At 55.2% G+C, this 27,891-nt stretch overlaps 2 protein-coding genes across 10 annotated transcripts; one reads left to right on the top strand and one right to left on the bottom strand.

Annotated features, from left to right (window-relative positions):
• RRP7A (ribosomal RNA processing 7 homolog A) lies at positions 112 to 7,025 on the top strand. The gene is made up of 7 exons (XM_018048859.1): positions 112 to 204; positions 2,081 to 2,223; positions 4,162 to 4,287; positions 4,968 to 5,085; positions 5,268 to 5,365; positions 5,637 to 5,835; positions 6,526 to 7,025. Exons 1-7 carry the CDS (start codon positions 132 to 134, stop codon positions 6,609 to 6,611), a joined length of 843 nt encoding a protein of 280 aa, XP_017904348.1. The 5' UTR covers positions 112 to 131; the 3' UTR covers positions 6,612 to 7,025.
• On the bottom strand, positions 6,988 to 27,891 carry SERHL2 (serine hydrolase-like 2). 9 transcript variants are annotated; one of them, XM_018048850.1, is made up of 13 exons: positions 27,791 to 27,891; positions 26,931 to 27,080; positions 26,699 to 26,812; positions 26,318 to 26,359; positions 25,899 to 25,918; positions 25,417 to 25,491; positions 23,700 to 23,809; positions 23,216 to 23,295; positions 17,034 to 17,141; positions 16,723 to 16,757; positions 9,880 to 9,962; positions 8,219 to 8,315; positions 6,988 to 7,424 (listed from the first exon to the last, which is right to left on the bottom strand). In XM_018048850.1, exons 1-13 carry the CDS (start codon positions 27,792 to 27,794, stop codon positions 7,305 to 7,307), a joined length of 1,038 nt encoding a protein of 345 aa, XP_017904339.1. In that variant the 5' UTR covers positions 27,795 to 27,891; the 3' UTR covers positions 6,988 to 7,304. The 9 variants fall into 9 exon arrangements, with proteins under 9 accessions (XP_017904339.1, XP_017904341.1, XP_017904340.1 ...); XM_018048852.1 differs by lacking the exon at positions 17,034 to 17,141; XM_018048851.1 differs by lacking the exon at positions 25,417 to 25,491.

The raw sequence follows: 27,891 nt of genomic DNA, 5'->3' as shown, positions 1-27,891 counted from the left end.
GGGGAGTAGGGGTCGCAAGAGGCGGGCCTGGAACCGAGAGGGCGGGGCCCCAGGAGGCGCCGTCGTCACGGAAACGGCTACCAGCGACCAACTACAACTCCCAGCATCCCCCGCAGCTTCCGGTCGGCAAGATGGTGGCGCGCAGAAGGAAGCGTGCGGCGCGGGAATCTGATTCGGGGGTTCCAACCCTGCCCGGCTACTCAGGTAAGGGGCTGCGGGGCGCGAGGCTGGGGAGCGGCCATGCTTCTCCACGAAGAGCCTGGGGGGTCGGCAGTGGGTCAGGACCCCGAGGAGCAGTCACACGCTTGGACGTGAGCCCCAGAAGGTTCTGAAGCCCCGGGCCCCCTCGGCCCACGCGGCACCTGTTCTCGTCTGGGTTCACTTGGCTCGGGACGAGCCTAGTTTGGCCAACGCTTTCCTTGAGTGAGCGCACCTCCGTCTACACTTTTCCAGGGCGAACTTGCGTCTGTCTATATTCCTCCCCCTGAGATACACCCATCCACTTAGCCCCTTTTTGCAATTTCTGGTCCAGCCGCCTCAGCGCTCACCTCGCCTGTTCCCCTGCCTTCTGTTTTTCACTCAGCTGCCAGAATGTTCTTTCTAAAGTCAGATTTAACTCAGATCTTGCCTCACACGCCCATCCCCGACGAACTCTCTGCAGTGACTAAAGTTAGCACGTAAAACAAAATCCAGACATCACATCCCTCCTATCCTGGCTCTAGCTGACCTACAAGCTCTGTCTTTCTGTTTCTCCGAGACAACAAGCTCTTTACGCCCACAGAGTTTTTGTACTTACTGTGTCTTTTTCCTCTGAGTTCCTCAGACAGCTCTGCCCCGTTACAGGGCTTCGTGTCATTCTGGTCGAAGCTTTCATGTTACTTCCTCAAAGAGGTGGTCCTGAGAGATGTCTAAAGGCCTGTGTCACCCATTACCCTGCACTGCTTCACTCTGCATGTTTCCTTCCTGTTTGGAATTTTATTTATTGTTGGCTGTGCTGGGTCTTGGTTGGTGCTTGGGCCTTTCTCTAGTTGCCAGGAGCGGGGCTGCTCTCTGGTTGCAGTGAGCCTCTCATTGCAGTGGTTTCTTTTGTAGAGCACCGGCTCCGTCTAGGTGGACATGCCGGCTTCAGCAGTTACTGCTCCTGGGCTCTGGAGTAGACTCAGTAGTTGTGGTGCCCAGGCTTAGTTGCTCTGTGGCATGTGGGATCTTCCCGGATCCGGGATCCAATCTGTGTCTCCTGCATTGGCAGGTGTATTCTTTACCACTGAGCCTCTGGGGAAGCCCCTGGTGGAGGCTTTAATGTTACTTCCTCAAAGAGGTGGTCCCCAAAGGCGTCTCACCCATTAGCCTGCGCTACTTCACTCTGTGTGTTTCCTTCCTATTGGATACCACCTTGTCACATGCTGACTTGTTCTGTCCTCTCACTTCACCACGTGAGCTTCCTGAGTGCAGGGTTGCAGCTGGATCCTCTGGATCCTCTCCGTGCCCCAAGAGGTGGTGTCTGGAAGGTTGCATCTCTTGTGACAGGATTAAAGTTTATGGGAATGCCAGCGATTATCCAAATCATCACACAGCAAGGGGCTTAGAGACCGAGAGAGATGTTAAGGCACAAAGCGGGTAGCTCTAACCTGGCATGTAAGGCTCTCCCGAGGGAGTAAGGACCTGAAGAATGGGTGGAAGGATGAGGGCTGATGTTTCAGAGCAGCATGGGTGAGGCCCTGGCTGATTGGAGGAACAGAGAGGAGGTATGTGGTGTGGAGAGGGGAAGATGGGGTGAAGAGAGGCTACACGGGGGACCGTGGTAAGGATTTGGGGTTTACTCCCAGAGCAGCAGTTTGAACCTCTCTCCTTTCGCATCCCATTAAAATTCTCTCTACTACCAACTGGAGCCCCTCCTGGGCAGATGGTGTTCGTTCAGCTGTGTAGCCTGCCCAAGCATCTTGCACAGGCCTTGCCTAGGAGAAGAGCTCAGTGAAGGATGGATGGGTGGATGGGCGGACCAACAGGCACACAGGACTAAAAAGGGACAGCCTGAACCTGACTCGTGTGTCGTCCCTCCCCGTTCCCATGTTCCTTCCAGCCATTCCAATCAAATTCTCTGAAAAGCAGCAGTCTTCTCATTACCTCTATGTGAGAGAGCACAAAGTTCGAGAAGGCACCAAGTCTTCCTGGCCTCAGAAGCGGACTCTTTTTGTCCTCAATGTGCCCCCGTACTGCACAGAGGTAAACGGGTGTCTGGAAGGGAACCTGAGCCTGGGGCAGGGGCTCCTGTGGGCCCCCCACCCCCCAGTCCTCAGTGATGAGAGGGAAGCAGCTAACTGAAGTCCCGAGGGGTGGTGTCTGGAAGTCTGCATCTCTTACAACAGGAAGTTGGCATTTTAAAGATGTCCTTTTTTACATATAATTCTCTAGGGAGCCCATAGCTTCTTATGTTACCCAGAATTGTTTGAGTTACATGTTTTTTCCCCGATTATAAAATTGATACATGTCCATTGCAGGTAGTATTATAGTACAGCTAAAGTCTTCTGTTGCCTAAAGCAGTTGTTGCATAACTATGTCTGCCAAGCATAATTCCACCTGAAGACAGATACACTTGAAACCAAAAGTGTTAGTCATTCAGTCGTGTCCTACTCTTTGCAACCCCATGGACAGAGGAGCCTGCCTATCCATGGGATTCTCCAGGCAAGAATACTGGAGTGGGTTGTCATGCCCTCCTCCAGGACAGACACTTGTTCTCACATTTTTTCTTGAGTATTGTGAAGGTTGTGCTAACTACTTGTGTGAAGTCTGACAACATAAACATTGTTGTTTTTTTTTTAAATTGATACGCATCCATAGTAAAAAAAAAAATTAGAAAAGTAGGAGAAAGTAAAATTACCTCTGAGTCTACTATTCAGAGGTTTCCCAGGTGGCGCTAGTGTTAAAGAACCTGTCTGCTAATGCAGGAGACACAGGTTCAATCCCTCCAGGAAGATCCCCTAGAAGAGGGCATGGCAACCCACTCCACTATCCTAGCCTGGAGAATTCCATGGACAGAGGAGCCTGGTGGGCTATAGTCCATAGGGTTGCAAAAAGCTGAACATGACTAAAGTGACTTAGCATGCATGCAGATATGTGTTACTTTTTTTTTTCTTCACAAAAGCTATTAAATTTAGTATTTCTTTAATTTGCAGAAGAGAAACTAAAGGAATTGCTGGATTTCCAATGATTTTTTTTTCCAGAAAAGAAATATTAATTTCTAAAAGATTCCTCTGCAGTTAAAGAGAGAAACAGTGAGAGGGGAGGATGTCATTTTTAATGTTTCCTGAAGACTAGTGTATGAACAGAGAAGCACCTGGGCCCAGGTGTAGCACTCGCTACACTTCACAGATTGAGCAAATCTGTGTCATCTGCGCCCAGACTGAAAAACAGCATCGCCCACGCCCCAGAAATCCTGCTGCGCCCCTTCCCCCTGCCAGCGATAACCACCAACCTGATTCCAACAGGGGAGATTTAATTATTTCTAAATGGCGATTCAGGTAGTAAAATTTATAAAATCAAAATACAATTAAAAACATCCCCACCTATTCTGAGAGACTGGGTTCAATCCCTGGGTCAGGAAGATCCCCTGGAGGAGGGCATGGCAACCCACTCCAGTATTCTTGCCTGGAGAATCCCATGGACAGAGGAGACTGGAGGGCTACCATCCACGGAGTCGCAAAGAGTCAGACATGACTGAAGTGACTTAGCACGCATGCATTCTTGTAATAGTGGGAAAAGAAAAGTTGAGAACCCACTCCTCCTTTGGAGATCCCTCAGAGACATTGACAGGGGAAAAGAGATCTTTCAGCCAGGTGGCCTTTCAAAGGGAGCAGTCCCTTTCCGGAACAGACGGAGCATACCCTGGGCACATGCTTCCAGCAGGGTTAGGTCATAAAGCCAAAAAATTATACCTGAATTCCGTCTCCCCTCTGTCTCCTCCTTCTGGAGTCCCCTTTTACCCACAGCTTTGAACACAAAGTCAAAAAAGGTGGCCCCCTTGGGCCGTGGGGGGCTGGGGTTGTGACCTCGGTGTTGAGGAGGGGGTGGCGTGCCCAGGCCCTCTGTGCCCGCCCTGCAGGCTGGACTCCGGGGCTTCGGTGTGGCGGGAGGCTCACCCTGCACTTCTCTCTGCCCTGGCAGGAGTGCTTGTCCCGCCTCCTCTCCCCCTGCGGGCCCGTCCAGTCGGTGAAGTTACAGGAGAAGCCAGAGCTTGCTGAGAGCCCAAAGGAGCCCCAGTCGAAGTTCTTTCACCCCAAACCAGTTCCCGTAAGCCTGCAGGACCTGGCCGCGGCAGTGAGGGCGTGTGCAGGGCCGAGCGGTGTCCCCGGCCTGTGAGGGGAACGTGGCATCGGGGGTGGCCGCAGCAGTTAGGGTGTTCCCTGTGGTCAGGCCCGTCCTGACCTGTGGTCTAGGAGGCCTGTCAGCTGAGCGGCCTCCACCTGAATTTGCCACGTCCTGGAGCCTCCCTGTCCGGCTCTTTCCATCGTCCTGGGGGGGGAAGCTCAAAGACATCTCTGCTCCCTGCCCAAGGGGCCTCCCTGAGCACCCCCACCGCTGGCTTCCCCCCGCGGAAGTTGATTCTCCCTTAGGCTCGGTGGCCCTGGTCTCCCTTTTCTGTGTCCGGGAGCCCACACCTCCTCCTGTTGAGGGGACTTTGCGGGCGCCCCCCGCCCCGTCTGTCCGTCCACTCCTGGCCCCGGGAGAGCACGCCCTCCCGAGTCCCTCCCGCAAGTGAAACAGGCCCCAGGGTCCACCGCTCCCTGGTGAAGACGCTGGATCGGGTCGCTCTCAGCAGAAGTTGCGTAGCTAGGAGTGTGGGCACCCCACCCCTGGGTTAGTACAGCCCTTCTCCCCTGGGCCCGCGGCAGTCAGGCGGAGGGCGGGTGGGGGGCCCTGGGGCGAGACGCCCCTGGGGAAGGCTCCTGCCACTGACCTCTCTCCTCTAGGGCTTCCAGGTGGCCTACGTGGTGTTCCAGAAGCCAGGCGGCATGTCGGCCGCCTTGGCCCTGAAGGGCCCCCTGCTGGTCTCCACTGAGAGTCACCCTGTGAGGAGCGGCGTCCTCAGTCAGTACCGCGGCCCCGGGCGGGGAGGGCAGCTTTGGGGACCGCGTCTGCCGTGTCGCCTGGCCCTCAGGGTGGGCATCCCGGCGGCCTGGGGGAGGAGATCCCGCCCCGCTGCAGGTCCTGGGGGGCCCCTGAGAGGCAGGCCTAGGAATCCCCGTCTCCTTCGCCCTCTTCCCCCTCAGAGTGGATCCGAGACTACACGGACTCGGTGCCGGACCCCGAGGCCCTGAGGGTCGAGGTGGACGCCTTCATGGAGACCTACGACCGGAAGATAGCGGAGGTGGGGCTTCCGCACGGGCGGCGGCTGGCTGGGCCTCCCAGCTGGTAACATCCAGCCGGAAGCGCCCCTCTCGCGGGAAATGGTCGGGGCAGACGATCAGGGCTGGAAGGGAGCAGCGTGAGGGCACATGGTGCTGGGCGTGGAGGGAGCAGCCGAGGCGGAGGGGTGGTGTCAGGCGTGGGAGGGAGAGCGGAGAGGAGGCGGCGAGGGGCTCCTGGGGCCGCAGGGTGGGTCCCAGGCGCCCGCCCGTCACCGGCCCTGTAACCTGCAGGAGGAGGCCAAGGCCAAGGAGGAGGAAGGCGTCCCCGACGAGGAGGGCTGGGTGAAGGTGACCCGCCGGGGCCGCCGACCAGTGCTCCCGAGGACGGAGGCGGCCAGCCTGCGGGTGCTGGAGCGGGAGAGGCGGAAGCGCGCCCGCAAGGAGCTGCTCAACTTCTACGCCTGGCAGCACCGCGAGACCAAGATGGAGCGTAAGGCGCCCCAGGGCCCTGTCCTTCACCCCCCTGCCGGGGTGCCCGGGCCGTGGTCTTGTGGCCGCTCTGCCAGCCCCAGCTGCGTGGAGCTCCCTGGTCTGTTAGGCTGGGAGAGGGGTCCCGGGGATCTCCCAGCACCCCCAAAGCCTTCTTCCTTCACCTCGGGGTGTGTGTTGGAGGTGGAGGGGATAACAGAGGTAGTGTTTTTTTATTATTATTATTATTTGGCTTTGTTGGGTCTTAATTGTAGTGAGCAGGCTCTTAACCATGATGGGTGGGTCCCTCTCTAGTTGAGGTGCCTGGGTTCGGGTAGTTGTGGCATGAGGGCTGAGTGGCCCCGCTGCGTGTGGGATCTGAGTCCCCAGCATTGAAAGGCGGAGTCTTAATCCTTGGGCCACCAGGGAAGTCCCATTGACCTGGTAAAGTTTCTGTCTGAAACCTCAGGCATGCCATCTCCACTTCAGCCTGTGTCCTCTGACTGGGTTGTGGCCCAGTTCCATTTCCTGGCAGCATCTGCACCGTTTCCTAGCACAGAGGCAATGGGGGAGGCTGTGCTGAGCGCCAACCAGGGCAGTGGTGGCTGACGGGAGGTGCTGCTGTCCTCTCGAGTGGGGCCACGGGGCATAGCTCCCGCCCCGCCTGCCGTCTGACCCCGGCCCTGTTTCCCCTCCTGCCCCCTCACCCCAGATATCGCGCAGCTGCGCAAGAAGTTCGAGGAAGACAAGCAGAGAATCGAGCTGATGCGGGCCCAGCGCAAGTTCCGACCCTACTGAGCCTCGCCCACCCCCACGGGCCCCGAGGAGCAGGGTGGTGACTGGGTGGCAGTGTACAGCCAGCAAGGACCCGGGGTCCTGGAACACCCATCTCAACGGCTGTGCCCAGGCCAAGGGGCCGCTGTGTGAAACCCCGGAGACCTGAGCCCACGGGGTGGGGTGAAGTACAGAGTCACCCGTCGGTTCCTGTGTGCTTCGGCTGTCCTAGGGCCCGGAGCGAGGACTTGGCCTCCGGAAGCCCCTGGCCCAGAGCTGGCTCCTTCCTTGTCCTGGGTCCCGTCCCCGTCTGGCTCCGGACTCTCCTCTCAGGGCTGACTGACTGCTGTGTTCACCCCTTCCTCCTGATAGAGAAGCCCCTGTGGGCAGTGAGACGGCCTCACAAGCAGAATACAAGAGCATTTTATTTTTCATGCAGCTGGGTGGCAAGAAAGGACTATAAAAGCCAGCTGGGCCTATCTCAGGCCTCACACATACCCTCTGCCTAGTCATAAAACAGACACCATCCCACCCCCCAGAAGTCACAGATGTTGAAGTCAGTACACCCCTCCACGCCCCCACCCCCAGCTCTGCCTTAGCACTCGCTTCTGGCTGTGCTGGTCTTCGGGACCAGGGGCCTGTCCCCAGCACGCTGGTCTGGGCTTGGGAGCTGGGAGTCTGGTGCTGAAGCAGGCGGCTGTAGCCCCAGGCCCAGGGCTACAGGGGGGCTGGGGTTCCTTCCTTGTTCTGTAAAAAGGAGCTGATGACACCAGCCACCTGCTGGGGTTGGTTCATGTGGATGTAGTGATTGCCTGGGACTTCCACGTACTGGAACCTCTGGGGAGGGAAGGGAACATGGGATGAGGTGACCCAGTGGAAGGCCGCCTCCCAGCGGTTCCACGTGTCCACAGCTCTGCAGGCCCTAGTCAGTCGGGGAGGGGGCAGACGGGCCTGGCTCAGAGCCAGTGGGAAAGGCCTTCCTGGGAGGGAAGTGCCCAGCCCTCGGGTTTTAGGCCATTCTGAGCTGAGGTGGTAGAGCTCGAGAGTCCAGGGGCTGTTCCTGGGTCTGGTCATCAGATAGTATTCACTTGAAGAAGGAACAAGCAGCTTTTCCATCTTGCCTGGGAGAAAGGCCCACAGAGCAGGAAGGACTGAACGTTGCCCGGCACACAGGGGCGTCCCCTTTGTGATGACGCCCAGCTGTCTGCTCAGGCCCCAGTGTCGGCTGTCTGTACTAGGTGATGCTCCCAGGTGCTCCCAGGGGCCCAGGCAAACATCAAAGTCACAGCGCACGTGCCAGCCCTCCAACTTGGAGCCTGGCACCCACTGGTGGGCCTGGTCATCTGTTCCCATTTGAGACCCCAGGAAATTGTAGAACCACTCAGTTGGGCATGGCCCAGGAGGACAATAAAACCAGGAGATTCTGCCAATGAAAAGCCTGCTTTCTGTGCTGGTTTATATGTGATTCCAGGGACCACAGTGGAACATGAGGCCTGGTAGCTCCTGGGGTTACCTGTTAGACCTGGGCCCAGAGCAGGGGTCCCAGCGCAAGAAAAGAGATGGACAGGTGGAGCTCAGGGCAGCCTGGGAGCCCCTGCCGACCCCAGCTGCCCTGAACCCTGGGCACACACCTCTTTCAGGACAGACTTCAGTGAGCTGCTCACGAACATCATGGGCTCCCTGTTGCCGTCGTTCTCTCTTCTTATGGCATAATATCCTTCCGTTGCTCTGTAAGATGAGAAGGAAGGTTCACCTGGGACCACTCCCTGCATGCCCTGCCTCTGCCCTGGGCTCTAGGCTCTGAAACCGGCCCAAGCCTGAGAGTCCCTCTAACCTTCCCACCGCTGGGCCCTTCAAGCCCAGGTTTAGTTCAGGGCTGAGTCATTCAGTCCCCACTGGCCCTCGCAGCTCAGCAAGGCCTGCACAAGTTTCATCTCGGGATCTTCCCAGGGTTACAGCCACTGAATGGTGGAGCCAGGATCTAAACAGGCTTCTGAGCGTGCTTTTTTGAACAGCTTTATTGAGTTAACTCCACCCATTTAAAATGTACAGTTCCATGGATTTTGGTACATTCAGAGGTGAGCAGCCATCACTACAGTCAATTTTAGATCCTATTTATCACCTCAGCTGAGCCACAGGGGATCCTGCAATGCAGGAGGTCCAGTTCCTGGGTCGGGAAGATCCCCTGGAGGAGGAAATGACAGCCCACTCCAGTATTCTCGCCTGGGAAACCCCATGGACAGGGGAGCCTGGAGGGCTACAGTTCATGGGGTCGCAGAGTTGGACACGACTGAGCACATGATGGATGTGGACTTGCAAGTGAATGCAATCACACAGTATGCGGGCTTTCCCGATGGGCTTCTTTCAACGAGTATGTTTTCAAGGTTCCTGCCTGTTGTAGTGTGACCGCGTCATTCCATCTCATCGTGTGGATGGAGCCTATTTGCTTGTCGGTGAGCTGACGGACATCGGAGTAGAGTTGCCTCCCATACTCGGTTCATTCTGTTCTGAAGGACACTGCTGTGAGCCACCAGCACTCACTGACGTGGACAGATGCTGGGATTACACCGAGGAGTGGAACTGCTGGGTCACACAGTGATTTTAGGGCTTGAAAAATTGCCAGACCTTCCCAAAGTGGCTGCACTGTTTTACAGTCGCACAGCAGCCTGGCAGGGTTCTAGTTTCTAGCTCCACGCCCGCAGCAGCGCCCGTTATCTCACTTGTAAAGTCTAGATGTCCCAGAGGGTGTGCAGCATCCCTCCCTGGGGTTTGGATTTGCCCCCCATGAGTCCCTGCCTTCTGAACCCCTGTGCTCGGCAGACGTGTCCCTGGAAGTCACAGTTCCTGCCAGGTCCCATGTCCAGGCTGAATGCAGTGGAGCAGCGTGGCACCTGAGCCCCCCTGAAGGATGTTCAATGGGCTGTGGGGCCCAGAGGCGGCAGATGGCCTCTAGCTGAGGATGGCGGAGGGGGGACAGCAGATGGAGGCTCAGGGCTGGCCTGGGGATGCGCGGGGCCCGGCATGGCTGGAGGACGGGGCCAGGCGGTACTGACTGCGGGTCCCTCTACACCTGAGTGTTCCCTGCCCTCCAGACACAGACGCCCGTGGAAAGGTGTGGTGCCATCCCTGCCCACCCCCAGCGCCCTCTCCCCATCCCCCTCCCCTCGCCTGCCTTCCACACACCAGCGACCCGTCGGGGGCTGCCCAGGAAAGATGGCAGAGTGGTCTCATACCAGGAGACCTGGGCATTCCTGAAACTCGGGTCTGTCTGGGGTGCTTGGTTCCAACTTACTTGATGAGCAGGACTTGGGCCTGCAGATTTTTGATGTAGTGCACGAACAGCTCCCTGCTGACGAAATCAAAGCAGTGCTCCGGCTGCAGAGACAAAAAACCCCAGTGAATTCTTGCCACGAGGCCCCAGGCGCTGCTGTGGATGGAAACCCAGCTCTCTTGGGAGCAGCAGACGCCCCCCTCGGGCACCCAACCAGGACCAAGCCTGCTGCCTAGCCACATCACCACCTCAAGAGAGGCTTCACCTCACTCAGACTGGAGACTCTTGTCCCCGTAATCGTTATTCCTCCTCCTGGGCTCACGGCCCAGGCAGACGACATGTCCAGGCCCCCCTCTGCCAGGTGTGGCCACGCAACTACATGCAGAGAAGTGACCCTGGGCCATTTCAGACCGAGGTTTTAGGACTGAGGCATGAGACGGTAACCATACGTGGCTACTGAGGGCTTGGCTTGGGGCTCGTCCAGCCTGAGACATGCTGTCTCACTAGATTTTAAAGACTTAGTATGAAAAAATAATGTCAAATATCTCGACTTTTATGCTGATTCCATGCTGAAGTGACAACATCTTGGATACACTGAGTTAGAAGGTATTATGAAAGTTGACTTCACCTGTTTCTTTTCACTCTTTTTCTATGGCCACAAGAAGGTGTGACTTTAACATGAGCGCACGTCATACTTCTATTGGACTGCGCTGCTCTGGGCCGAGAGCCCACTGAGGGCGGGCGCTGGGGATTTTCTGTGTCCACAGCTCTCAGCACGCGTGTGACAGGCACGGGGTTCAGTGAGTGTGTGCCGAGTGGCTTAATTCAAGAGCGCCCCCACATGGACTGATTGTTAGTGTCCGGTTCCCCTGCAGCATCTTGAGGAAGCTGCACACGCGCACACACAGCTATCTGGCCAGCCAAGAAAACGCATCCTGGTTCTGCTCTGACCCCTTCCAGCTATCTCCTCCTCAGGCTGCAATGTCCAGAAACAGAGGTCCCCCTGTCAACCACAGGCCTGCTGGATGAAGATTTACTGAGGACCCAGACATGCCACATGTTATTGCCTCCCCGGAGGATCAGAACGGCAAAGCAACTGTCTCTCAGTCAGCAGCTGACCGGCTTCCCAGGTGGCTCAGCGGTGAAGAATCCATCTGCCAAGGCAGGAGATGTGGGTTCCATCCCTGGGTTGGAAAGATACCCTGGAGAAGGAAACGGCAACCCATTCCAGTATTCATGCCTGGATGGAGGAGCCTAGCGGGCTATATATAGTCCATGGGGTCACAAAAGAGTTGGACACGACTTAGCGACTAAACAACAACAGGTGACAGGAGATGGCGCCAGACGCAGCTCAGGCACAGACTGCCCCCCACCCCCAGTCTCTCAGTTCAGTCAGTTCAGTCGCTCAGTCGTGTCCGACACTTTGCGACCCCATGGACTGCAGCAGGCCAGGCTTCCCTGTCCATCACCAACTCCCAGAGTTTACTCAAACTCATGTCCATTGAGTCGGTGATGCCATCCACCCATCTCATCCTCTGTTGTCTCCTTCTCCCACCTTCAATCTTTCCCAGCATCAGAGTCTTTTCCAGTGAGTCAGTTCTTTGCATCAGGTGCCCAAAATATTGGAGCTTCAGCTTCAGCATCAGTCCTTCCAATGAATATTCAGGACTGATCTCCTTTAGGATGGACTGGTTGGATCTCCTCGCAGTCCAAGGGACTCTCAAGAGTCTCCTCCAACACCACAGCTCAAAAGCAGCAATTCTTCGGCGCTCAGTCTCTCAGGCTTGCCTTAATTTTGCTTCTCCCACCAGGACTGGGATCCTGTGGCTTGATGGCCCAGGCAGGCCCTCAACAGAATTAAAGGCAGGTCTCTGAGGGATATCACCTCCATGCATGTCTCCAGATGTGAAAACAGAACACAGATCTGGGTTTGTGCAGTGCTTTCCTCAAAGGCAACAATATGAAGGCTCCAAAAAGCCTTTGAGGACAGCTGCTGGGCGCATCTTATCTCCTTCTGTCTTTTTTTCTTTTCTTCTCCATCCCTCCCTTGACCTTCTTTTCCTAGTGTGCTTCCATTCCCTGATCTATATGTTTCTTTTGGAATTCAAGTGTGGGCTTCCCAGGTGGCTCAGTGGTAAAGAATCCACCTGCCAATGCAGGAGATTCAGTGGGTTTGATCCCTGGGATGGGAAGATCACCTGGAGAAGGAAATGGCAGCCCACTCCAGTATTCTTGCCTGAAAAATCCCATGGACAGAGGAGCCTGATGGGCAGTCCATGGGGCTGCAAAAGAGTCAGACGACTTAGCAACTCAACAACAATAAATTCAAGTGTAACTTATAATGAAGTGCACAGACCTGAGTGTTACCTCATCATGGCTTCTGACACATGGGTACATGTGTCATGGAAGGATGTAACCATGACCCCGGTGGAGGTTGGACCTGCTCAGCAACCAGCCTGCTCCCTCTGGGGGTCTTCTCCAAGGACGCCACCTGTTCTGACCTCTAGCTCCCTAGAACGGTTTTGCTGCTGTTCGACCTTCATGTACGTGGAGTCATAGTGCTCTTTCTGGGTTCGGGCTCCTTTTGGTCTGTATGTGTGTTTTTCACACTCCTGTATGAATGCGTGGCAGTTTATGCACTCTATCGTTGATAGACATTTGCGTGATCTCCACTTTGGGGCTATTATGAATCAAGCTGCCGTGTCTTCTGGAGCATACAGCGTTGCCGGGTGTATATCTAGGATTGAGATTGCTGGGCACAGAATTTGCATATATTTTCCTTCCGTAGTTACTGCCAGTTTTCCAAAATGGCCGCATCAACTTACACTTCCTCCCGCAGTGTGGGACAGCTCTGGATTCTCCACAACCCCACCGAGACTTGGTACTTACTGTCACGACTTCGGTTTTAGCTGCTGTGGAGCGGGTGTGAAGGTCTCTTGCTTGGGTTTTTTTTTGCGCTGCCCTAATAACTAATGGCACCCAGCACCGTTCATGTGCTCATCGGCCACCAGGATGGCCTCTTTCAGAAAGGGCCTGTTCAAATCTTTCGCCAGTTTTAAAAAATGAGGTTGTCAGCCTCTAATCTTATTGATTTGTAGAAGTTCCTTACATATTCCAGATATGAGTGCTTCCGCAAGCCTGTCTATTTATTTATTTATTCGGCTCTGTTGTGTCTTAGTTGTGGCATGTGGGCTGTAGTTCCCTGACCAGGGATCGAACCTGGGCCCCCTGCATTGGGGGCGCAGAGTCTTAGCCACTGGACCACAAGGGAAGTCCCCTTTTTCATTAATATTCTGTTTTTTAAAAAAATATTTATTCATATTTATTTATTTGACTGCATTGGGTCTTAGTTGCAGCATGTGGGATCTAGTTCCCTGACCAGGCATCGAACCCAGGGCCCCTGCATTGGTGGAACAAAGTCTTAGCCACCAGGGAAGTTCCTCTTTTTTTTTTTTTTTTCTATTCTATTTTGATGAATAGAAATTCTAAATTTTAATAAAGCTGTATCTATCAACATTTTCATTGATTCATGGTGTGTGTGTGTGTATTTGTCTACTTAAAACATATTTGTCTACCTCAAGGTCATGAAGCCATTCCCTAATTTTTCTTCTAGAACATTACTGTTTCACCCTTCATATTTGATCTATGATCCACGGTGAATTAATTTTTTGTATATTGTGTGAGGCAGGGACCTGGGGTCATACTTTTCCATCTAGATAACCCACTGCCCGCCCCTCACTGAACTGAGGTGGTGCCTTTATTATAAGTTGGGAGAGCCCCATTCATAACTTTCATAATTAAATTCCCAAAGTATTCTACAAATTCATCCCAATATAATTTTTAACAGAAGTCAATGATTCTAAACTTCACTCAGAAATGAGAATATGCAAGAAAAAGCAAGAAAATGTGTGAAAGAGCAAGGGGAGTGGACTGGATCTGCTATCAAAACGTATTAGAAAGAAACGGGAACTAGAACGTGCGACTTGATGTGGACAAAGAGATCGATGGGACATAAAAAGGGACAGGCCCATCCTAGAATTTGTCTCTTTGGTGATTTAATTTCTGCCCCAAGGGGAGTCTTCCCATCTGTGAGTGGCCCTCTCCCTTGGGCCCTGTGATGACCACATGGCTGCCCCTGCAGAGCAGCTGTGGGCACAGTCCCCGAGGCTGGAAGGGCATTTCCAAACACCCTCAAAAACAAACAAACCGACTTCCCTGTGGTCCAGCGGTTAAGAATCCGCCTTGCAATGCAGGTGATGCCGGTGCGACCCTGGGTGGGGAACTAAGACTCTAAGCAGAGCAACTCGGCCCACGCACCCCGATGACTGAGCCCCCAAGACACAGTGAGGACTGCTCGTGCCACAGCTAAGAACTCACGCAGCCAAGTAAATAAAAAAGTAAATAAACAGTCTAAAAGTTAATAAACTGGCAGGAGTAGCTCTACTACAGAAACTTAAAAACCCCAAACTGTGCTCTCAGAAGCGGACAGCTGGGACAGCAGCCTGACTCAGGCCCGGGGGGCCAGCCAGGAGACTCTCCCTGGAGGAAGATCTCTCCATCAGGGCCTCCAGGACCCTGCTGATTGGGATTGAGCCGTAAGCTCCGCCTCCCCCACCAAGAATGGGCACCCAGAAGACAAGACACAGAGAGTGAGCCCCGTGGTAGGGACAGCCCTGGATAACTGGTGGTGGACCCACTGGTGTTCCTCTGGGGAAAATGAAAATGGATCCCTACCCCTCCACGGGCTTCCCCAGTGTCTCAGCAGTCCGCCTGCCAATGCAGGAGACCTGGGTTCGATCCCTGGGTTGGGAAGATCCTCTGGAGGAGGAAAGAGCAACCCACTCTGGTATTCTTGCCTGGGAAATCCCAAGGACAGAGGAGCCTGGCAGGCTACAGTCCATGAGATCATGAAGAGTTGGACTCAGCTGAGCAACTAAACAAACAAACAACCCTTCCTTGCTTGAGAACAAATTCTAGCTGGATCAAAAACAAAACTCCGAACATTCCCATCCCCTTGGCTGATGCCCTGGTTCAGGCCTCGCGTCCACGCCTGGGCCTGGGCGACAGCTCTCAGCAGGCTCCATGGGGCCAGAATTTCCCTCCTCTAATGCTAGCGTCTCACAGTGTAGAGCATTTAACCCTCTTACACGGTCGCAGAAAGAGCCTCGTCTGTGAGCGCCGAAGTGACAGCACGGTGGCTGGTCACTCAGGACGTGACCTTAGCTAGTCTTCACAGCCGCCCCCCAGGAAGGCATGCACAGGGGCTGGCACCTCCTGGCGGCTCACCAACTGGCTGCGTGAATGAATAAACGAACGAATGCCTTTTCTTTCTGCACAAGACAGCCGAGGCTCAGAGAGGGTAAGTGCCTTGCCCAAGGTCACACAGCCTCTCTGTGGCAGAGATGGCTGAGTTTCTAGAGTACTCCTGTCACACACCAGGCTGCCTCCAGGCTGCCTGCCACTTTCTGAGGCCTTTAGTTGGCTTGTTTTTTGGCCACACCCTGCAGCATGCAGAACTTCCCCAGCGAGGCATCAAAGCTGAGCCCTCAAGTGTAGATTCATAACCACTGCACCGCCCGCGAAGTCCTCGAAGGCCTTTTGTTAACCAGTCCCCCTCTCACCTCTTTCAGTCTTCACACCCTCCAGCAGGAACGCCCCTCAGACGCCCGGAACCGACTCCAAGGCCTCACCTGTATGGTCACAATTACCTGAGCGTCCCTCCCTTCCCCATCCCACTCCTGGGGCCCGGCACGGCCCACCTGCTCTAAGGGACTTCTGACCACGCCCTCCCCCAGCTGTCGGCTGCCTTGCCCTGGAACTCCTATTGCCCTTCCAGTCATTCCAAATCCATCTAAGCATTTGTAACCATTTGGCAACCCACTCCAGTATTCTTGCCTGGAATATCCCATGCACAGAGGAGCCTGGTGGGCTACAGTCCTTGGGGTCCCAAAGCAGCAGACACGACTTTGCAACTAAACAACATGTAAACACCTAAACAATGAAAAAAAAAAGCCCTAGAACAAGAGTCTGTCTTTGTAGAATGTCTGTGTTTGTCTGTGTAGGGTGTCTTTCTTCCAGACACTCGTAAGGAAAGAGATGGAACTGCAAGTCTGTCACAACACGGCCGACAGAAGGCCTTGCCTTCACGGATGAATGGTATATCCATATTTGTTGTTGTTTAGCTGCTAAGTGGTGGTGACTTTTTTCAATCCCATGGACTGTAGCCCACCAAACTCCTCTGCCCACAGGACTTCCCAAGCAAAAAAAAAAACTTTCTCAGGCAAAGATCCCATGGACTGTAGCCCACCAAGATCCCCTGTCCACTGGCATTTCCCAAGCAAAAATGCCATTCCCTTCTCCAGGGGATCTTCCTGACCCAGGGATCGAATCCGTGTCTCCCGCACTGGCAAGGGGATTCTTTACTTCTGAGCCACCAGGGAGGCCCACGTCCATGTTACTCAGACACAAAAGGAATGAAATTCCGACACATGCTATAACATGAGGGAACTTTGAAAACATTCCTCTATGTGAAAGAAGCCGGACACAAAAAGTCGCACATTGTGTGATCCCACTTATACGAGGTGCCTGGAGGAGTCAACTGGGAGAGACAGAAAACAGTCTGGCAGTTTCCAGGGGCTGGGGGAGGAGGACGGGGGAGGTGGTGTTTAGCGGGTGCAGGGGTTTCATTGGGGATGGTGAACAATTTTGGGTTGGTGACAACTATACAACATCGTGAATGCATTTAATGCCACGAATGGTTTGAAAATGGTTGTTTATCATGCTGTACAATATATCTCTTACTACCATAAAAAAGGAAAGAGGTGGACAGGCACTGTGAAGGGTCGGGAAGACAGTAGCACTCACCCAAGTGATCCTCCGATCTCTGTTCAGCCACACACCTGGGAGGAAGCAGAAAGGCGTGAACTCAGCACCGCTGGTCGCAAGTGGAGGGGGGTGGAGACACAGCTCAGTTCTCCAGGGACCCTGGGTCCTTCCAGCCAGGGCTCATCACTTCAGTCTGGGCCCGCAGGGACCACCCTGAGTATCCTCTCGGGCTTCCTCAGAGCAGAGCTTGCCTGTAGCTGCCCTGCCACGGACTGGAGTGGCCCAGGCAGGTGCCTGCAAGCCATCCTGGAGGGAGCAGAGTGACGGTGGTGGTGGGAACAGCTACCCACCTGGCATCACAATCTCATCTCTGGGAACCCCGAAATGTTCACTGGGATCTTTATGTACCAGGAAGCACCAAAAAGCTAAGAGGAACGTCATCACTTGTTGAAGAGAAACTGAGCCAAAAAAGAAAGGTTGTGTGTCAGGGGGAGGTCTGGGTGGTCCCAGCCCCATCTGGGTTCTCTGCCACAGTCCCTACAGGGGCCACCTATCCTGTGTGGCTCAGATGGCAAAGAATCTGTCTGCAATGCAGAAGGCCCGGGTTCGATCCCTGGGTGAGGAAGATCCCCCGGAGAAGGAAATGGCAACCCACTTCAGTATTCTTGCCTGGAGAATCCCATGGACGGAGGAGCCTGGTGGGCTACAGTCCATAGGGTCGCAGAGTCTGACACGACTGAGCAACTAGGCACAGCACAGCACAGTGACATACGGCCCAGCAATTCCCGCCTGGGCAATGTCCCCTCAAGAAAGGGCAGCGGGAGTCAGGATGGCAGCCGCCATCAGCTCATATAACCGAACACTGCCGTCACCAGTGCCCATGTCCCCAGGGTGCGTCACAGCCACCTCATGCCAGCCTAGGAGACTCTCCAAGACCAGTAGGAATTAAATCAACAGCTGAAAAGAAAGAAAGAAGTGGAAGAACGTGAAAAGAGAAAGACAATTGCTGAAGAAAAGCACGAGGGATGCGTTCAGAAAAAGAACCCATTTTTTACAGTGGGGATTCTTATCCAGAACCAGCCTTTTATAACCCAATTCCATGGAAACCAACTCCTATGCCTCCCCCTAAAGGAGTGAAGGATCTCTCAAGAAAGAAGGCTAAGAGGCCGTGATGAGCCAGCCACACGGGTCATCCACTCTGGTAGGGCATAAAACTAGAAGTAATCTTTGCCTTGGAACTCTTGTGCAGAATACAAAGATAACAGATGTGGGAAATTACATGGCTTCACCTGGAGCTATTTAATTCAAAAATCAGATTTTTTTTTTTTACCACTCAGTTATTAGTAGGGCAACATTTTGATGAATCATTGATAAGTTCAAGTTTTCGAATTTGTATACGGAGTCCTTAGAGTTAATTGAGGACTCTAAAAATGAAAACATTTTCATTTGTATAAATGCTTCAAGGTTGATCTTGGCATATTGTTTGGCAAGAAAAGTGACTGAATATCTAACAATCATTTGTATTTAGCTTATATTAAAACTACCCTCTAATACCAATAAAACCAACAGTTTTTCCTGTGTTCTTTCGTACTTAAAAAAAAAAAAAAAGAAAAAAGGCTGCAGGGTGTCAGGGAGGGTACAGAATCTCAGAGCCTGGAGGCAGCCTGATCTGAGTGGTGCAGGGCCTGAGTAGGGGAGAGAATGCAGTGACGTGGTCACCCCGCAGACGTGCTGCCTGAGAGAAGCAAGGCTGCCCCTTCCTTCGCACCTGCCTTTGCGCAAACACCACGCTCCCAGCCAGGCCTCCGGGACCTTCCTTCACGCCCAACCTGCACAGATGACCGCAGATGACTTCTTTCTCTCTGTTGTCCCCAGAAATTTCTAATGCCTTCTGTCATCTACCGCCTGTGCTTCTTTCCTCTGCTAGGTCACAGCTTCCACGAGGACAAGGGGATTATCTGGTCTCTTTTTTTGTCCACAGCTGATTTTTTAAAGTATTCTTGCCTGTGCTGGGTCTTTGTGGCTGCACTTGACTTTCTCTGGTTGCGGGGCCTGCTCTTTGCAGTGGTGTGGGCATCTCACTGCCATGGCTTCTCTTGATGAGGAGCGCAGGCTCATGGGCTCAGCTGCCCCTCGCCAAGTGGAGTCTACCAGGATCAGGGATGGAACCCATGTCTCCTGATTGGCAAGGCGGATTCGTAACCACTGGCCCACCAGGGCAGTCCCATAGCCAATTGTTGGTGGGGGTTCTTAGGCATTCGTGACTCAAAATGCTTGGAAGGAGCATGTAATCCGAAGACGCTCTGGTCACTGCACTACTAGATCACTGCTGCCTGATGCAACCACGGCCGAGGCCGCTGGGCCGCCTTCAGCTCTGGCCACGACCTCCCTGCACAGATGACCGGCTCTGCTGCACGTGCAGGGCTGGAGCTGACCCCTGCGTCTCCTGGCCTCCAGGCTCACTGCCCTCCTCCCTCCTCCAAGCCTGAGCTTCTGCTGCTCAGAGGATGTGAAAAGACTTAAAAGGGGGGGTTTATCTTGGGGGTGGGGTGACCCCCAAGGTGTTGAGGACCCCACAGTGCTGTTTTCTCTGCCCTGAGGCCCTGCCCCGCCCTGAGGTTGTCTTCCGTCTCTTCCAAGCCTCGCCTCCAGCTGACCCCCGCCCCACCTGGGCACTCCCGCCCCACCTGGGCACTCCCGCACCTGTCTGCTTTCCTGCCTGCCTCTCCTGTGACAGTGACCTTTGTGAGGGCAGGAACGGTGTTTCTCAGACCGGTGGGCCACAGCAGATGTCACTTAAATAAGAAGTCCAAGCTCCAGGTCCAAAAGCATGTGGCCCTGGTGCTCCTGGTCGTGAAAGAGACTGGCGCGTGGTGTTTTTTCAGTGAGATTCCAATCCCACAGTCACCGCGTGCCAGCAGCCATGAGCAGGGCTTTGTGCCAATTCACCTCATTTAATTCCCTCAACAACCACACAGAGGCAGACGCCAGCATCTGTTTTACTGGGAAGGAACCAGGGAGGGTTGAGGTTGAGGTCAGCCTGGCGGCTGGGACCCCTCAGGCTGGCCCAGCCCCTGACTTGTGAGGGACGCCTCCTCCAAGGGTTTAGAAATCCCTGGAAAGTTGCATGAGATATACATTTTATAAGAAAACAGTTCTGAAGGCAGATGTTATGAGAACCCTAGACTCCCCCCTTTCTTGGAACAGCCGATTGTGCCATGGTGATATGATACAACGTATTTTTGAGTCCTGCTCTTTGGCTGCTGGCAAGCGCTCCCCAAAACTGTCCCTTCCTAAAGTGTCATCTTTTGTCCTAACACTTGGTCTCTGACAGAGAACTCCTAAATCCCTTGGGATTTCCTGGGCAATAGGAGTGTCTTTTGTTCAAATGGGGTGATCCTGAGTGGTTCTCGGATGGCTTTAGGGTGGGGGCTGGTCACCAGGAAGATCAGGCCATGATTAGGAGCTTGGAACTTTCAGCCCCACCTTGGTCCTTTGGGGAAAACAGAGGGACTAGAGGCTGAATTGGGAGAAGGAAATGGCAACCCACTCCAGTATTCTTGTCTAGAGAATTCCGTGGACAGAGGAGCCTGGCGGGCTGCTGTCCCTGGGGGCGCACAGAGTCGGACACAACTGAAGCGACTTAGCAGCAGCAGCAGCATGCCTATGGGGTAAAGCCCATAGAAATCTCTGCCTTTGGAGAGCTTGTGCGAGGTGTTGGGAAGGTGGCACACCACTCCCCTTCTCTGCGGGGACCTGCCAAGCTCACGGACGCAGACACCCACAGGAGCTGGGCAGAGTGGGTGCTGCACCCACCAGCACATGGTGGGGTCTCCGTCCAGCTGCTATTGCCTGTGGGGAGGGTGTCGCCAGCTCTTTGAGTTTTTCAAAAGAAAACCTCCCTGATGGTCCAGCAGCTAAGACTCTGTGCTCCCAACCCTGGGGGGCCCAGGTTCAATCCTCAGTTGAGAAACTACATCCCACACTCCACAGCTAAGACTTCGCAGGCCACAACTAAACATCCCGCGTGCCATAACTAAGACCGGCACAGCCAAACAAATGAACAAAAAGAAACTGGAACTCTGCATTTTCACACACAACCTTTCTATTCTAAACACAAGCGACCTGTTCAAAATTCCCCTCGTGTCCAATGTTTGTGTTTCAAGTGTACAAGACAAAACAAATCATGCTTGCAGCCCCAGGGCAGCCCAGCTAGTGACCGAGTCAGCACCGCAGCGGCCGGGTGCTGACACGGGACTGTCCATGGTCACGAAACCACCCGGAGCAGGGCTCTCCCCACCTCACGCCAACAACTGAGCTTGCTTCTAGACAGCCTGGGCCAGGGCTATGACAGGAACGCGGATAAGAAGCCGATAAAATCGGAGTTGACCTCCCTCCTCGCCCTGCTTGCTGCCTCCTGCTTTTCCCAGAAGCCCAATCAAGCTCCTGCCTCAAGCCTTTCCTGGAGGTTTCCCTGCATCGCTGGGTTCAGAGGTCACCTTCTCCACGAGGTCAACCCAGGGCCTCCTATTGAAGAGAGCAAAGGACAAGCTCGGCCCCAACTCTGAACTCCCTTACTTGATGTTTTTTTCTCCCTAGAGTGCTCTCATCTCAGACTCTGGGAAGACTTGGGGAGAACGACGGGGCCACACATGGGCCAAAGAACGCCTGAGGCCACCAGAAGCTGGGGGGAGGCTCAGATGGCCCGTCACAGCCCTGCCAACACTCTGATCTTGGCTTCTGGCCTCAAACTGTGAGAATAAATATCTGCTGTGTAGACTGCCCCATCTGTGCGGCTTTGTATCGGCAGCCCTAGGAAAGAAACACACATGCTGGGGGGCTGGGCTGGATGATGGGGGTGTGACCTGCTCCAGAATGCAGTGGAGGGCTGTCAGGGGGTCAGGACTCAGGAGAAGCCTCCCTGGGGTCACCCTGTCTGGTTGGCTGCTTGGTCTGCTTGTAGGCTAACCCCAGGCCTCAAAGGGCCACACTGCCACAGAGGGGCTTGTCCTGACACAGCCATCCAGCCGCCTGCCCACTGCCCAGGACGCCTCTCTCCTCTGCTCCCACCCCCTGGACACCTGGCCCAGCGTCTGCTCACCGTCTCACGTGACCCCGGGCTGCCCTAATCGGCTTCTCCAGCCTCGCCAGGCACCCCGTCTTATTCCAGATTAGCCCACTTCTGCCTCGGGGCCCCTCCAGTCTGCCATCAGGGGAGCCGGAGCCCATAAGCCTCTGCACTCCACCTCCCTTCTCCATGATGGATTTGCAGGGGGGGCAGATATGGTGACTAAGACAAGAACAGGTCGCCAACCCACTCAGGGATATTCCCCTTGACCTAATGGTGGGTTGGCAACTTCTGAGAAAATCTACAGCAGAGCAGGCACTTCCCCGGTGGTCCGGGGTTAAGGCACCGCGCTTCCACTGCAGGGCCCCAGGTTCTATTCCTGGTTGGCGAGCTAAGGCCCCACATACCCCACCATGTGGCCAAAAAGAAAAGAAAAAAAAAAAAAAAAATGCCAGCGCAGCCGAACTTTGGCTTCTCTTGAACAACTAGCAGTTCTGGCCACCCGAGTCCCCACATGATGGCCACTGGGGGCTGCCCTACTGTCTCCAATCAAGGTCCCCATCACTTCCCAAGGCCCCACCCCTAGCAGCTGGGGTAATTTCACAATTCCTTCAGCTCCCCCCCCACCGCCCCCAGCGCACTTGGACTTTGGACTCTGGCCTCATTTGGTTTTTCATAAACTGAAGTCACCTGGGAAGGTCTAGGAGTCCAGAAGAGCTTGCCCACGCTCTCTGAGCTCCTCGGGGAGTCATTGCCAGCAAGGGCACTTGTGGATGGCGTCCCCTGGGGTCGTGCCAGCCAGGTATTGGCTCTGGCTCACCACCCTTGGGGCTGGGCACAGAGCGGACTCTGGGTGGAGATTTCCTGATTGAATATATTGGGAAATAACATGCAGAAAACACATGCCTGATGCTGCCCTGAAACCAAGGTGCCACCAACTCAACTTCTCCATTCTGAAAAACATCTTCAAAGTCGCCTGCCCCGTGGGGGTCCTCTAAGCCTCGCCTTGGACACTGGATGCCCAGCACACCGGGTTGGCAGAGCAGGGCAGCGTTGTGCCTTGACAATGAGCCCCCAGACCCCTGACTAAGTTCCCCATAGGATGTGACTTTCTGGGATGTGCGGCAGCCGTCTGACCTAGCACATGCTTGGCCCATCTGAGTCTCCATTTCTCCTGCTTTAAATGGGATGAGTATAGGGCAGTGGCATGGCAACCCACTCCAATATTCTTGCCTGGAGAACTCCATAGAGCCTGGTGGGCTACAGTCCACGGGGTCGCAAAGAATCAGACATGACTGAAGCAACTTAGCATGCTTAAGTCAGTAGGAGCATTAAAGGAGATACTTTTGCGAAGCGCTTAGGATCACGCCTGGTCCAGAGCAACCAGTGGTAAAGCTTAGCCACTGTCATTCCTCAGAAAGGACAATGCCCATAAGCAAAGGCCTTGGACAGCGAGCCCCTTACCCGTGGCCACCTGTGTGGTTCCTCTCTGCAGGAGATGCTTCCCGCACGCCTCGCCCACGTGGCTGTTGTTTTTCAGGAACCTGGGGAAGAGGGGACACTGGATGCCTGGGGCGGGGGTGGGGGGCCAAGCAAAAGAAGAGGAAGGTGGGGAAAGGCCACCCGCCAAGGACATGCGCCTGTACCAATGGGGATGTCTGTGTCAGTGTTGTGTGAGTGTGTGTGTCTTTGTGTGTGTGGGTACCGGGAGTGGCAGAGAGCTTGTGGAGGGGTGGGGCGAAGGGCACAGCTACAGGGTCGGGTGAGTGACGGCAGACAAAGTCCCAGCCGGGGTGGCTAAGGAGCGCCAGGTGAGCACACAGAGAAACAGGTGTGCTGCAGATTTGGGACTAGGAGACAGAGCTTCCTCCAGGCCCGAGACTGCCCCCCTCGGTGGTCCATAGCTTCCCCAGGTCTCCGACTCCCACTGGTCCCACCCGCCACTCACCCCTGCAGCATCTCTTCCGGGCTGACCGCCTGCGCGGGCTTCCTGGAGGCCTCCACCTGCAGCACATGCTCTATGGCCCTCCGCTTGCAGGTCAGCAAGTTGTCTATCTCCTAAAGGAGACGTGGGTTCTGCTGGGCGGACAGGGACCCACTTCTTCGCCCAGCCCCACCCTCCACTCAGCGGCACACCCTTTTAGCCCGAGAATACTTTGAACCCGAGAGCGGTAGGGCACCGGATCAGCCCCTGCCGGTCAGCCCTGTGACCTGGAGCAAGTTGTCCGCCTCGGTCACAGCTGCCCAGCCCAGCCTGCAGCCCGGGAGAGCTGGAGGGGTCGGGCTGAAGACGGAGGGGAAGAGAGAGCTCTGTTAACTGCCAAGTGCTTTGCAAAGGTGCACTATTAGGGTCCAACTGAACGGCAAGTTCGTCTGTTCTAATTGACACTCTCATGCTACATGGTGGAGAGGAACTTGCGGAGGGGGTACAACCTGGAGGGAGCCTCCAGTGCACCCATTTCCAGCCCAGCTCACTCTCTGCACGGCCTGGCCTCGTCCAAGGCCCACTGCCTGGAGCAGCGATGGGAAGTGACACCTCCACCCACCCCGGGAGGAGCAAAGGGTCACCAGAAACTCCCGAGGAACCCCCTGGGGCACAGTGTTTGTCAGCTCAGTGGGTGAAACCAATAAAGACGCCGGAGTGGTGGTTACCACGGTCTCGGAGATCCTCACTGTAACCCACGAGCTCTCCACTCACGCAATGCACTTATTGAGTGCTTACTGTGTGCCAGGACTGGGTGTGTGGTGGTAAAGAGACAGCTGTGGTTGTTGCGCTTACGGAATCTGTGGACATCTTATGGACAAGAAAACTGAAGCTGATAAAGGAGCTGTGTGAGGCTAAGCCCTCGGGAACAGAAAGACTCTTGTCAGAGCTGGAGGGTGCCTCCACATCATCTAGTCCGGGGACCCCAATCTTCCTGGTACCAGGAACCAGTTTCGTGGAAGACAAGTTTTTCTTGGATCAGGGTGGTGTCAGAATGAGTCAAGCGCTTTACACTTACTGTGCACTTTATGTCTATTATTATTACAGCAGTTCCACCTCAGATCATCTGGCATTAGGTCCCAGAGACTGCGGACCCCTGCCCTAGTCCAACCTCCTCATTTTACAGGTGAGGAAACTGAGGCCCAGAGAGGCAAAGTGACCTGCCCAGAGTCACACAGCAGGGAAAATGGCAGAGCCAGGACTCAGATATAGTGACAACCCTGGTGGTCGTCATTGGTGGTGCTGGCGAGAGGGGTCAACGCTTTGCCCACCAGTCCACACTCAGGCCTCATGTGTGCAGTTGTGCAGTGCGTGTGCACCATGAGGGCACTTGAGTGCGGGTGCGCCCGCCCAACTGCGCACCCCTAGGGCCTCCTCAGCCCACTGCCCTCCCCTCTCCACCCCTGCCGTTGTGATCAACCTGGCCTTTTGCAGACTCCAGGCCACAAGCAGGGCCTCTGAGGATGACACAGGCCCGTGACCCTGGTTCCCTGTCCAGTCCGAGGGAATAGGTAGCACCACTCTGCCTTTGGGGGCGGTGGGGGGTGGATCCCTGAGCCCTCTTGTCCACCGTCGGCCACCTCCTCCTGCCTCCCTGGTATCCGCCAAGGCGGCAGGGCTGAGGACACTATCTGGGACCCGGGTACCCCAGGGACACCATGTGCGCAAGCCCCGTCCTTACGTTCGTGTCCAGGGCAAGTGGTGAGGAGTCCAGCAAGACGAGTTTATCTACCATCTCAGGGAAGATACAGGAAAACTATGATGCAACACCGAAGAACGGAAGCATGAAGAGGGGAGGAAAAGGAGACGGTCTCAGACTGTCCCCTGGGGACACTGGCGTGCAGGTGGGGACAGGGTACTGATCACTGGGCCACCGGGGATCTCCTATCCTTTCAAGGCACTTTCTCTCCCCTCCTCCCCACCCAGCACCGACCCCGGTGATGGCTGGATGCTCCAGGGTTCTCTGCAGAGGGGATGGGCAGTGGAAACACTTAACTCCATCAGGAATGTCCTCACAATAGTGATTATCATGGCTGCTTCCAAAGGAAGCTGGCACAAGCCACTAATGCGCTGCCTGCGACTCACTACCCCTTCCTGCTCCTACTCTCCCCATCCCACCGGGAGGAGGGGCCAGAGGTGGTCACTGCAAAGCCATCTACTCACCGTTCCACCCACAGTGCCACCTGGGGGGACAAAAGAGTAGTTGGCAGATATTCCCCAGCTCTCCGAGTCCTACCTAGACTCCTTCCCAGAGGTGGACCTACCCTCAGACAGGCCACCCAGCTCCTATCTCCCACCAGCAGTCGGGGCTCTGCATTCACCATCAAACTTGAAGCTCCCTCTCTGGGGCCACGTGGCCCCTGCATCGGACCTGACTCTGTTTCCCTTCTCAAATCAGGAGACAACGGCCATCCATGGGGCCACCTGTCCCTTAGGGGGTTGCCTGAGGCCACTGGGCATGGTGCCCATGGGTCAGTGTCTAACGAACTCCTTTATATCTCCTTGCAGTTCCCAGGGGCTCAGGGAACCTATGTACCAGTCCTCTCCCTCTCAGCCCCACTGCTGGAGACCAGTGCACTCACCAAAACTGTGGCCCAGGATGGAAAACCGGTTCCATTTCAGGGCTGAAAACACATGGAGCCAGGTCAGGGTGGGGCCAGCCTCCCCCACCTGCCCTCGGCCCCGCAGTCCCTGTGCCCTGGGATGCTCCACTCAGGAAACACCCTGAAAGGGCCCCCAGTGCCACTGAGGGGTTGGAACTCATGGGAAGAAGTGATCTTTCTCCAGCTTGCACAAAGTCACCCATGAGTTGCTGGCAGAATTAGGGCCAGACCCCAAGGCACTCTCAGGCCAGCGTTGCTTCCTGGCCATCACATCCCACTCACAGAGCACCTCCCCAATTCCCTACCCCACCCCACCCCCGACCCCTACAGACAAACACACAGGCTCTGTCTCTTGCTCACCTGCTGCAACTCTCCGGACCTCACTCACAAAGTTTTGATGGTAGTATGGGAAACCTGGGCTGTAGTGGGATGAGAGCCCATGACCCCCGAAGTCCATGGCAACATAATAAAAGTCTGAGACAGGGAGAGAGGGTGGGGGGCGGGGCATCCAGGTCAGCCATCTCCCCCACTTCTGATTCTCCTACAGACCCGATGCCTCACCCCATGGTTTTCCTTCAGCCCCCAGACCCACCTTTTGGGAGAAGAGGGATGAGTCTGTCAAAGGAGTTGGCATTGTCCAGCCAGCCGTGAAGGCAGAGAACGGGGGCAGCTTGATGGGAGCCCCAGGCTCTGGCCGCAATGTGGCCCCATGGAACAGCAAGCTTCAGCTTTGAGATGAGACCTGAAATAAAGAGCCGGATGTGGGTGTGTGGCTACCTGGAGGAGGGAGAGGTAAGCTGGGTCCACTGGGTGAGGAAAAACCTTGGGAGGGGTTCACAGTAGAATTTTCTAGAATAAGTTGGGGGTGGGGGTTAGCTAGGCCTGGGCTCTGTAACTTATGGCCATGTGACCTGGAGCAAGTTACTAAAACCTCTTGACCCAGTTTTCTTTCCTGTAAAACTGGAGTAAACAGAGTAACAAGCAATGGCCAAGGTTTTCTAAGCCTTCGTGGAGGGCCCAATGGGGTGGCCCATCTCCCCACATCTTCACAGTAAGTTGGAGCACTCTCACCCTCCCTTCCCAAACCCAGAAGCCTGAGGCACAGGGAAGTGCAGTCCACGCCCTAGGTCACACAGGGGCAATCAGGTGGAGAGTGGATTCAGCGCGGGTGGCGCGACCCCAGACCCCTTGCCCTGACCTCCGGGGCACCGGCCCACTCAGGTCCGGCTGCCTCCTCCATCGCCAGGGCTGACCTTTTCACCCGCAGGCGCTCCTGGCCAGGCCTGAGACCCGCGTGCCCCCAGAGCCCCCGCCAGTTTGCTTCTCTAACTTGGGGCCCCCGGAATCCTGAGAGACCACGTGCGACCCGTTCTCGGGGCCCCACCCTCGCGCCGGTGGGTGGCCTCGCCCATCCCACTCCGGTCTAGGGAGCCCGGGACTGCGGAGCCTCACCCATCGTTCGCGTCCCAAGGTTGCACGGAGGCCGTTACTCCAGCTAAGTCTCCGCCGTGGGACAAGACACTTCGGTTCTGGCTCTGGCTCCTCGGGAGCCG

The sequence above is a fragment of the Capra hircus genome, chromosome 5 (genome assembly GCF_001704415.2).
Source record: "Capra hircus breed San Clemente chromosome 5, ASM170441v1, whole genome shotgun sequence".
In the NCBI taxonomy this organism is placed as follows: domain Eukaryota; kingdom Metazoa; phylum Chordata; class Mammalia; order Artiodactyla; family Bovidae; genus Capra; species Capra hircus.
Note: the sequence above shows the minus strand (reverse complement) of the source record. Positions and strands in the feature narration are given on the sequence as shown.

Excerpts from the sequence above, each read along its gene's own strand:
- RRP7A (XM_018048859.1), top strand. The coding sequence starts at position 132 with ATGGTGGCGCGCAGAAGGAAGCGTGCGGCGCGGGAATCTGATTCGGGG. Across the intron at positions 2,224-4,161 it reads TGCCCCCGTACTGCACAGAG|GAGTGCTTGTCCCGCCTCCT; the intron begins GTAAACGGGTGT and ends CTGCCCTGGCAG. Across the intron at positions 5,086-5,267 it reads TGTGAGGAGCGGCGTCCTCA|AGTGGATCCGAGACTACACG; the intron begins GTCAGTACCGCG and ends CTTCCCCCTCAG.
- SERHL2 (XM_018048850.1), bottom strand. Across the intron at positions 16,758-17,033 it reads AGATGAGATTGTGATGCCAG|GTGTGTGGCTGAACAGAGAT; the intron begins GTGGGTAGCTGT and ends GCTTCCTCCCAG. Across the intron at positions 9,963-16,722 it reads GAGATCGGAGGATCACTTGG|CCGGAGCACTGCTTTGATTT; the intron begins GTGAGTGCTACT and ends TTGTCTCTGCAG.